The sequence below is a fragment of the Marmota marmota genome, unplaced genomic scaffold (genome assembly GCF_001458135.2).
Source record: "Marmota marmota marmota unplaced genomic scaffold, marMar, whole genome shotgun sequence".
NCBI classification, from domain to species: Eukaryota; Metazoa; Chordata; class Mammalia; order Rodentia; family Sciuridae; genus Marmota; species Marmota marmota.
Window position 1 is genome coordinate 24,297,379 of NW_026000082.1, and position 11,514 is coordinate 24,308,892.

The 11,514-nt window shown below is 40.8% G+C and overlaps 1 protein-coding gene across 2 annotated transcripts in view; it reads left to right on the forward strand.

Annotated features, from left to right (window-relative positions):
- The first annotated feature begins 1,374 nt into the window (after positions 1-1,374).
- Positions 1,375-11,514, forward strand: part of Ppt1 (palmitoyl-protein thioesterase 1) — a 28,965-nt gene continuing 18,825 nt past the window's right edge. For both annotated transcript variants that reach the window (XM_015485213.2, XM_048815676.1), the window contains exons 1-5: positions 1,375-1,532; positions 5,515-5,624; positions 5,833-5,960; positions 6,322-6,392; positions 8,949-9,051. In XM_015485213.2, coding sequence (XP_015340699.1) covers positions 1,409-1,532; positions 5,515-5,624; positions 5,833-5,960; positions 6,322-6,392; positions 8,949-9,051 — 536 coding nt within the window. In that variant the 5' untranslated portion in view covers positions 1,375-1,408. The remainder of the gene's footprint in view (positions 1,533-5,514; positions 5,625-5,832; positions 5,961-6,321; positions 6,393-8,948; positions 9,052-11,514) is intronic.

Below are 11,514 nucleotides of genomic sequence, written 5' to 3' on the forward strand. Positions count from 1 at the left end.
AAATACTTACAATATATAATAAGTTTACTTTTCTTTAGATAAACAAAACTGCATATTGAATAATTCTATATGATTCTGCATTTTAATGGAATTTTCAACCGTCACCTACTAGTTGTAATTGCACCAGATGGAAGGGCTTCATGTCTAACAAATTTTTTCCTTTATAATATATTGAGAAAAATTTTCATGTCACCATATCTACCTCATTTGTGAAAAGCCAGCCTCATAGTATTCCATTGTAACAGCTTCCTTATTAAAACCATTTGCATTTTGTTTTGTTTGTTTTGTTAGTGGGGCTTGAACCCAGGGGCACTTTACCACCGAGCTACATCCCCAGCCCTTTTTGCTGTTTTTTTTTTTTTTTTAACATTTTTTTTAAAGAAGTAGGTGGACACAATACCTTTATTTTATTTATTTATTTTTATGTGGTGCTGAGGATGGAACCTGGTGCCTCACGCATAAAGGGTAAGCTACATCTCCAGGCCCTGCTTTTTCATTTTTAGACGCGGTCTCACTAAAATTGCTTTAAAACAATTTTTGATGTTTTTCTGGGGTGGTGGTGGTGGTGGTGGGTGGGTGAGTAAGGGCAGGGAATTGAGATGGTGAAGTGGTCTAAGAAAGAGGATCCAGCAATAGAACATAAAATGGATTGAAGAGGGGAGGATGGAAAAGGGGTCATGGTTGATGAGGGCCTCTTGCAACAATCCAGCTCTGAGAATAGACTTGGAAGTGGCAGTAAATTTCACTCTTCAGCAGCCCACAGATGCTCTCGTTAGACTGGTAGCCCTGGCATTTCTAGAAAATACGCCTACTCTCTCTCCTTTAGGGAGCTAGGGCTCATGTCAGTCCTTTCCCAAATGTCCTATTTGCCTATTGAAATCCTAGCTTTCCTTCATGATCCAGAATAAACACCATCCCTGTCATGATTAGTCCTGGCTGGAAATGATGTCTCCCCTTCCATTTCAAACACAAGGCTGAGTCCTTTCTTCCTCTCTTCCTTCCACAGAGCATTTCCTTCCAATGGCAGCATGGTGCAGTGGCGAAGAGCAACGACTCTGGACCCCACCAATTTGCTGCTCTCTCTGTGATCTTGGCAATTTACCCAATTTCCCAGGGCCTCAGTGTTCTTACCTGTAAAATGGTAAGAAGTGTATAGCGTTAAGAGGATTTAACCAGGGAAAGGATGTAAAGCATGGTGCCTGGTATGCAGCAAGCGCTGAATAAACGTTAGCAATATTTTTGGTTTGTGGTGGTGGCCGCGGAACCCTGATGGGGGCGTGGTCGCCGGGAACTGTCCCCCTGGCGCGCACCTCGCGGCAGTACCAGAACCAGCGCAGCCCGCGGCGGCCCCGCCCCGGCCAGAGTGCGGTTCTTGGCGCCGTGCGCCCGCGATCATGTGACAGCCAAGATGGCGGCGCCCGGCTTCTTGTGGCTTCTGGCTGTCGCCCTGCTGCCCTGGTCCTGCGCTGCCCGGGCACTGGGGCATCTCGAGCCGCCGGCGCCGCTGCCGCTGGTGATCTGGCACGGGATGGGTGAGTGAGCGAGGAGGGTCCAAGCCTTTGGCGGCTCTCCGGGTTCACGTCTGCAAAATGAGGGTGTGGAGGGCGAGGACAGTGATTCCCCAGTACCCGTCCGTTTTAGGATTTGGGGCGCTGCTCTGCACCGGGAGAAGGGAAAGGGGCTGTGCGGGAGTGAGCGCTCATAGCTGTGTACTGCGACGGGGTCTTAGGCTGTCTCTGTCATCCTTGCAGCAGTTGCACAGCGTGCAGCGTCTTGAACTTGCTCAGGCTTGCTGGTCTTGCCTACCTGAGCGGTGCATCCATCCTTTTTATTCGTTCACACATTGAATCGAAATTCGTTAGGCTCTACATTATACATCCAGCATATTAGCGAGCATCTGCTGCGCACAGAGGATACGGCATTGAATGAAAAAGTCTAATCTTTGCCTTTTTGAAACTTACTTTGCAGTAGGAGAGACAGCTTGTAAAAGAATAAATAAGTAAAACATTAATATGTCAAATGGTAACAGGTACAATGGAGAAAACCAAAGTGGGGGGGATAGAGAGGGAAGGTGATATCCTGTACTTTTATAAAGCAAAGTCAGGAAAGGATTCACTGACCAGAAGTGGATAAGAAAAGATGTCATTTGGATGTCTGGTAGAAGGAACAGCAGCAAATGCAAAGGCCTCGAGACACAATTATGTCCTGTATATGCAAGGAGCAATATTCGGATGAGTGTGGCTGGAACTGAGTGAGCAAGGGGACTTTGGCTAGAGTGAGACAGGAACCTTTTCTACATATGGGTGACATGATCTGACTTACATTTTAACTGAAGTTGCTGTATTGAGAGTAGACTCGGGGTCATGCAGGGAAACAAGATAGGAAGCTATTATTGCAATAACATAAGAGATCATGGGGATTGGATCTGTGTATTAACAGTGGAGGTGTTGGAAGTGGTCAAAGTACAGGTCTCTTTTGAAGGTGGAAACTTTGGGATTTAGATGTGACACAAGAGTCAAGAGATGACCACAGGTTTTAGCCAGAACAACTAGAAGGTTGTACTGGGGATTGAACCAAGGGACATTAATCACTGAGCCATATTCCCTAGCTCTTTTTATTTTTATTTTGAGACAGGGTCTCACTAAGTTGCTTAGAACCTTGCTAAGTTTGCTGAGGCTGGCTTTGAACTTGTGATCTTCCTGCCTTAGCCTACTAAGCTGATGGGATTACAGGTGTGTGCCACCACACCCAGCTGAAGTTGTCATTTCACCAAGGTGGGGGAGCCTGTAGGGTGAGCAAATTTGGGATGAGGAACAATCAAGTATCTGGTTTTGAGCTGGGTGTGGTGGTGCTCGCCTTTACACGCCCCCCTCCCCCAGATATAATCTGGTTTTGGACTTATCTAAATGTGAGATCTTTGTTATACAACTGGGAGATGTCATAGAGACATAAGAGCATCTAGTGGAGGTGAGAGATACAGGCTGGAGATTTCAGTTGGGAGCCTTCAGCATCTGACTAGCATTTAAATCCTTGAGACTGTGTAAGATCACCTAGGGAGTGAGTGTAGACAGAGTACTGAACCTTGAGGCATTAAAGCATTTGGAGGTGGAGGAGATGAGGAGGAACTAGCAAGGGAGACAAGGTGGAAGGAAGTCAGGACACTGCAGTGTTCCAGAAGCCAAGGGAAGAAAATGTTTCAAGAGGAAGGGAACAATCAACTGTATCACATGTTGTTGATGGATTAAGTAGGATGAGGGCTGAGAACTGGTTATTGTATTGAGCAGCGTGAAGATCATTCATGATCTTGACAAAAACAGTTTTGGGGGAAAGTGGTAATAGAGCTTTACTGGAACGGATTAAAAACATGTTCAGAAAGGAATTAGAGTCAGCAAACGTGGACAGCTCTTTTAAGACTCCATTTCAAGCTAGGAGCTACTACAGTGAGGTTAAAAGAAGATACAAGATACATGCTTCCTGCTCTCCCAGTACTTGCGGTCAGTCACAAGGGAGGCAGTTCAGTAGCCAACAATAAACAGGTCAGTGTGATGAATGTTGTTGGGAGAGAAATAGACGATTCTCCAGGCCATAGTTTTTCCTTCTTTAAACTGCTACTTAAGCTTCTTCTAAGATTGAAAATGGAATGATTAAGTGATAAATAGGAAATGATCTCAGTCCACTTCTCTACTGAGTTTTCTTCAGTTCTTAGTTATGGATCCTTAATGGGAAGAGAAACAAGTCTGGGACTAGGATGAGTCTAGGAAGCAGCTAGAATGCAAATTTAAGGAAGCTCTTGCTTTCAATTTTTTATAAGTGAAGGGTTGGCAATTGGAAGGAACTGGAGAGTGAGTACCCCCTTAAATTTTGTGCTAGGTGCTTCACTTGCCTTACCCTAATCTTGGCTATAAAGAGAAATCTTTCTTTCTTTGCCTAAAATGTCCCCTATGGTAAAGGAGGGGGAATGTATACCTCTGCTTAGTTTTCAATTGTAAATTTAGTGTCTCAAGTATATCATGCAGGCCTTTGAAGTGTGTTATTATTTGATAAACTGGTAGAGGGCAAAAAAGTATTCTTTTAATCTTTTTATTAAGATGAAATTCATATAACATAAAGTTAACCATTTAAAAGTACAGCATTCAGTAGTATTTAATGTATTCACAGTGTCACACAAGCGCCACTTATCTCTAGTTTCAAAAATTTTCAACATGCCAGCCATTAAGTAATCATTTCATTTCCCCTCCTACCACCCCTGGTAACCTACAGTCTACTTTCTGTATCTATGGGATTGTCTATTCTGGGTATGTCATATAAAAGGAACTATAGGACTGTGACTTTTTGTGTTGGACTTATTTCATTTAGCATAATGTATTTGAGGTTCATTCAAGTTGTAGCATATGTCAATACTTTATTCCTTTTTATGACTGTATAATAGTCCATCAAAAGAATATTCCAGGCTGAGCGTGGTGGTGTACCCCTGTAATCCCAGCAGTTTGGGAGGATTACAAGTTCAAAGCCAGCCTCAGCAACTAGCAAGGCCCTAAGAAATTAAGTGAGACCTGTCTCAAAAAATAAAAAGGGCTGGGGATGTGTCTCAGTGGTATAGTACCCTGTGTTCAATCCCTGGTGCCCCCGCACCAAAAAAAAAAAAAAAAGAATATGCCAGAGTTTGTTAATTCATTCATCCATAGATGGACATTTGGCTTGTTTCCACCTTTTGGCTATTACCAGTAATACTACTGTAAACATTTGTGTGCAAGTTTCTGTATTGATGTATGTTTTCATTTCTCTTGAGTATATAATTAGGAGTTGGAATTGCTGGGTCATTTGGTAATTGTCTGTTTATTTATTTATTTATTTATTCGAGAGATTGGCAAACTTTTCCATGTGGCTTTGTTTTTACATTTCCACCAGCAATATATGATGGTTTCTATTTCTCTGTGTCCTTGACAACACTTACTTTCCATTTTTTAGAAAAGTTGTTATTAAAGCAATCTAGATGAGTAAGAATTTGTACTTCATTGTTGTTTTGATTTGAATTTCCTTAATGATCAATGATATTTGTTGTTGCCCATTATAATATCTTATTTGGAGAAATGTCAGAGTCCTTTTGTGTGTGTGTGTGTGTGTGTGTAGTACTAGCCATTGAACCCATGACTGCTCTACCACTGAGCTACATCTCCTGCCCTTTTTATTTTTTATTTTGAAACAAGTTCTTGCTAAGTTGCTGAGGCTGGCCTTGAGCTTGCAATCTTCCTGCTTCTGCCTCCTGAAGTTGCTGGGATTACATGTTGCTGCCTCCCCTGGCCTTTTCACATTTCAAAAATTACATTGTCTTATTGTAAAGATTTTTTTTTATATATTCTGGAAATCCATCTCAGATATATGTCTTGCAAATATATCCTCCCATTCTGTATGTTTCCTTCTCATATTCTTGATAATGCCCTTTGAGGCACAAAAGTTTTAAAAAGTAAGTAATGTTTTGATTCATGAGTTTCCATCATTGTTTTTGTTGGCTAGGAGACAGCTGTTGTAATCCCTTAAGCATGGGTGCTATTAAAAAAATGGTTGAGAAGAAAATACCTGGAATTTACGTCTTGTCTTTAGAGATTGGAAAGACCATGATAGAGGTAAGGCCCTTTGCTACTCTGTTCCTTGAAGGCTTGCTGACTGAATGTGCTGTTAGAATGCTTCACATTGCATTTTCAGAAGCAAATTATACAAGAACACCTTCACTCTGGACTGCTTGTGTGAAAGTGCCAACTTGAGGTCACCTCTTGCAGTTGCTAGTGGTTGCTTCAGTCCCATCCTTTCACTTGTCTGTGACTCCTTTTTTAGGATGTGGAGAACAGCTTCTTCTTGAATGTCAATTCCCAAGTAACAACAGTATGCCAGATTCTTGCTGAAGATCCTAAATTGCAGCAAGGTTACAATGCTATGGGATTCTCCCAGGGAGGCCAATTTCTGTAAGTCCTTCTCTGATATATATTGCTACTTGCATGGAATTGATTTTTTTCTTATATTCAGATAAATTCTTTCCTCTAATTCTTTTGGGATCCTTCCCTGTCTTAGAAAGAAAATTATTCTAAAATGTAGCCATGTAAGAACATGGGAACATAATGTACTTTCTATGAGAAAAACAACAACAACAAAAAAGGTTTTGTGTTTGACCATGGTAGAGGAAAGTCTTATAATAGTTTTTTGGGGGCACAGTTGGGTATTAAGTAGCTTAATCTGTGATGCTAACTGATGATGATACATTTTCATCTGCCAGCATTGATAATCTCTCCCCACCTCCCGCTTTTTTTTTGTTTTTTTAATCCCCAGGAGGGCAGTGGCTCAGAGATGCCCATCACCTCCCATGATCAATCTCATCTCAGTTGGGGGACAACATCAAGGTAACTTTGACCACTTTATTTCCTTCTTTCTCTGCTCTAACCCACAAGACCACTTGATTTTTAAAAATCTAGCAGCTCTGTTTGCATAAGAAGTCAGCCATCTTTGTAAAATCCTGTTTCTGCAGCTTGTGACAAACTAGCCAGCACTGATGAGAAATAGGAAGAGACTCAGGATTCCAGAGCCCAGTTACACAGGTGAATCATTAGGTTGCCATTTATTGTTCTCCAATTTAACTGATGTTATGTGCAGGTGAGTTGGTTGCAGCCACATGGCAGGTGGCACTTAAGGAGTTAGGAAAATATAATGAATTTTCCTGTTTTCTGGTGTTGGTGCTATGCTATTGAATTTGGGCTTAAGGAAAAAAAGTGTGTATAAGCCTTTTTTGGTCATAAATTTAACAATATAGATTAAACCCTTTGAAAAACATTAGGTTTTCTAGTTTGAATTACATATTTGGGGGGAAGGATATATCTTTGGAATAGGATTTTATCTCTATTCTGATGAATGTAACTGTTCAGGAACAAGAGAATTCTTCGTGTATTCAGAAAAGCTGGACTGACACTATTAACTGTTACTCATGGGCATATCAGTGTATCTTAGGTTCCTTTCACAGATGAGGTAAAGTAAACAAGGCCTTGTCTATTTTCTGGGAGTTTTTCAGAGACTGAAGTAAAATGGTGGGTGGGAAAATACTTTTCAAAAGTATAAGAATTTTACATATACACGTTGGTAAAAAAAACATTTTTATCATTCATTCAACAAATATTTATGGAGGGGCTCTGGAGCCAAGCTACCTGTGTTAAACTCCTTGTTGTAACCAGTGTTGTGTGACCTTGGATGAGGTATTTAACCTCTCTTTAAAGTTTTCTCTGTGATATGGGGAAAAAAGGATGTCTATTCTGGAGGGCCACGGGGAAGATTAATTATTGTCAACACAGTTGGCCCTCTGAATCTGTGGGCTCCACATCTGTGAATTCAAACAACTATGGACTGGAAATACTTGGAAAAAAATTGCATCTGTACTGTACACATACAGGCTTTTTTTCTTCTTGTTATTCTCTAAACATAAAAACTATTTGCATAGTATTTACATTATTTTAGGTATTATAAGTAATCTAGAGATGATTTATAATCTATAGGGAATCTAGGAACATAACTCAGTGGTAGAGGGTATGCTTAGTATGCAAAGCCCTGGGTTCATTCTCTAGCACCTCAAAAAAAAATTTTTTTTAAATGAAGTATATGGGAGGATGTATATAGGTTATATGCAAATACTACACAGTTTTATACATGGAACTTGAACATCCATAGATTTTGATGACCTCAGGAGGGTCCTGGAAGCAGTTCCCCATAGATACCAAGGAATGACTATATATGCTTTAGAACTATGCTTGGTACTTAAAAAAGTTATTGATGGCTGGGCACAGTGGCTTGCACACCTGTAATCCCAGCAATTTGGGAGGCTGAGGCAGGAGGATAGCAAATATAAGGCCAGCCTTAGCAACTTGGTGAGGTCCTAAGCAACTTAGCGAGACTCTTGTCTCAAAATAAAAAATAAAAATGACTGGGGATGTAGCTAAGTGGTAAAATGCTCCTAGTTAAATTCCCAGTACCTTCCCCTCGCTCCCCAAAAAAGTTATTGATGAGGATGCTGAGAATAAAAGTATAACTGGGGGAGGGAAAGAGAATGGGAACAGGCATCACCTCACATAGTGGATAGTCTGACATCCACAAGCTAAGACCCAGGAGATGAGAATGAGTCTAGCCATGTGGTAGAGTACAGAAGCAGCACATCCTCTAGGAAAGAGCAGGTGCAGAGCAGGTGCAGAGGTCCTTAGTCAACAAAGAATGTGGGACTAAGCATTCATTAGCTTTTTGTCACTGTGATCAAAATAACTGACAAGAACAATTTAGAGGGCTGGGGACATAGCTCAGTTGGTAGAGTGCTTACCTTTCATGCACAAGGCCCTGGGTTCAATCCCCAGCACCACAAAAAAAAAAAAAAAAAGAACAATTTAGAGATGAAAAAGTTTATTTGGCTCATAGTTTCAGTGGTCTCAGCCCATGGTTGGCTGGCTCTGAGGCAGAAACATCTTGGCAGAAAGGCATGGCAGAAGAAGACTGCTCAGCTCATGGCAGCTGGAGAGCAGAGACAACAAGAAGGGGTTCTAGGACAGAAAGAATCCCCAAGGCCATGCCCTTGGTGACCTGATTGCTCCAGTCTTGCTCCTCCTGCTTATTGTTACCACCAAGTTGTCTATTCCGATTTTCAGTCCATCAGATATATTAATCGACTCATAAGCCAGTCTTTTCATCTCTGAACATTGCTGTATTGCCTAACACATGAGATTTTCAGGGGACATTCCAGATCCAAATCATAATAGCACCAGGATGAAGCTGGTTATATTAGTTCTCAATAACTCACTTTCTTGAGGGAGAAATTAATGAGATTAAGGTCTGGCTTTTGTTGGTTTTTCTTTATCCCAGTGCCTTGAACATATTAGATCCAGGACATGATTGTTGAAGGAATGGATGTTTGTCTTTTGCTGTTTTAGGTGTTTTTGGACTCCCTCGATGCCCAGGAGAGAGCTCTCACATCTGTGACTTTATCAGAAAAACACTGAATGCTGGGGCTTACTCCAAAGCTGTTCAAGAACGGTATGAGCTGTTTTTATTATTTATTTATTTATTTTTATCTGTGCTGGGGAATTGAACCTAGAGCCTTAAGCATGCTAGCTGGATGGAGCTATAGCTATGAAGCTATAGCTCCAGTTCTCAAATGAGACATTTTTTTATAACTATCTCTGCACTATCTATTCTGTTTTACTGTAAACCTAAAATTGCTCTAACAATGACATTAATTTTTAAAAAAGAAAGAAAAAGGCATTTTGCTATGGGAAAAATATAATGATAACAAATAAAACACCATCATTAACAAATAAAACAGCATCTAGATAGTACTAAGCCCAGGAAATTAACTATTAATATTTGGAGGACAGATTGTTTATGTTGTCAGCAGGGAGAGGTTAGCCACTCTTACATCAGTATCCCCAACTATTCAAATGTGTTTGATTATTTAAAAATATACAGAATCACTTTGGGAGTGTATTTTTGTTCCTTAGTTTACATACTGAATTATACTTCAGAACAGCTGGGAAATTCACTAAAAATGGCTCTATCCCTAGAAATTCTGATCCAATAAGTCTGGAGAATTCTAGGTGGTAACTGGGGTTTGGGATCAACTAATGTGGCTATATCTATCCTGTGGGTTTATCTCTCTCTTTTTTTTTTTTTTGAGAGAGAATTTTAATACTTATTATTTAGTTTTTGGCGGACACAACATCTTTGTTTGTATGTGGTGCTGAGGATCAAACCTGGGCCGCACGCATGCCAGGCGAGCACGCTACCGCTTGAGCCACATCCCCAGCCCTATCCTGTGGGTTTACCCAGTGCATCATTATTGTCAAATAACAATTCTTCATACAACACATCCTGGAAGCCATTTTCCAAAGTAGCCTTGTGACTGACTTGCAGATACAAAAACCCTACAGTTGGCTTTCTTCCTTTCCGACCCAATGGCTGCACTCCAGACACAAAGCTGTCCTGGGCTGACAGTTCCACCTGATGGTGAGTGCAGGAAGCTGTATATCTCCACCTCCTCTTTTAACCCTTCCAGCAACTCAGACTGTGCCAAGCTTTACACTATACCTGGTTTAATTAGTGATATATTGGTTGTTCACGCGCTACATATTCTCTGCTCTCATTGGATGTATATGGCCTCTTTAAATTTCACTCTTACTTCTTTAATCTTTATTCTTCTAACTCTTGATCAGATGCTTCAGAAAAACCCATCTTTTGTTTCTTTGTTTCGTTATCTAAATTATAATTACTGACAAACTGGGCAGTGGCGCACACCTGTAATCCCAGTGGCTGGGAGACTGAAACAAGAGGATTGCGAGTTCAAAGCCAGCCTCAGCATAAACAAGGCCCTAAGCAACTCAGTGAGACCCTGTCTCTAAATAAAATACAAAATAGGGCTGGGGATGTGGCTCAGTGGCTGAGATCCCCTGAGTTCAATCCCCAATACCCATCCCCCCCAAAAAAATATAACCACTGGCAACCAGAATTATGTTAATAATGATCAATAAACAGTTGAAGGGTGGTAAGAAGTGATACCTAAATACTGATTGAAATGGTAGAATAATGTATTATCTTCACTTTCTTCTTAAAATTCAGTAGCAGAAGAATAAAAAGGGATAAACCCATAAAGTCAAAGGAGAACAGGAAAGGAGATAAGAGATAATAAAAAATGTAAATAAATATATCTTTAAAAGAGAAAGCAGATAAATGAGTAAGAGAAAACAGAAAAACTTGGAACCTTCAGGCCTGAAGAGGGTTACACTGACAAAGAGGAGCAGATTCATCTTCTATAGCTCCACGAAGGCTCAGGAATTAGAGCTAAAAGTTAATTTGAAGATGGAAGTAAGTGAGTAGTACTAAAGCAGAGCTTTTTGTTGAAAATCTGTGGACTCCTCAATTCCATTAAATGTACATCCAAATGACTACTCTTCCCCTACTCTTCCCCCACCCTAACAGAAGAAGCAAACTTTATTCTTTGGAGCAACTTAACTAGAGAAGCTCCAGACTTAGAGATAGCAAGCACAGGATGGAGGAGCAATGCCATACTGAAAACACATCCCCTTCCCCAGCCTGCTTCCAGAACGATAGCAGCCAGCCAAGATTACCTACCAGGCAGAGTTTGGTCAACACTGTTTAGAAGAACTGACTTAAAGAAAAGATGTACAAATCCATGTTTGAGGATCCTCCAAGGCAGGCCCCCCACCCCCTCCCCATTACGGTACACTGAGCCCACCCGTAGATAAGCTCTGCTCTTACACAAAAAGCTTCTGTCAGCCTTGACATGCCTTGTTAAATATGAGCATTGAATCAAAGGCCCTGGCCAGACATCTGAGAGGAAAGCTTCCAACATGAAGGATAGGCCCATACAAACAAAAATTTAAAAGGAACTCAGAAAAAATGGATGACAATTGAAGGAACAGAAGAAATCTTAAAAAAAAAAAAAAAAAAAGGAACAATGATAGAACCCAAGCAGAAGATCGC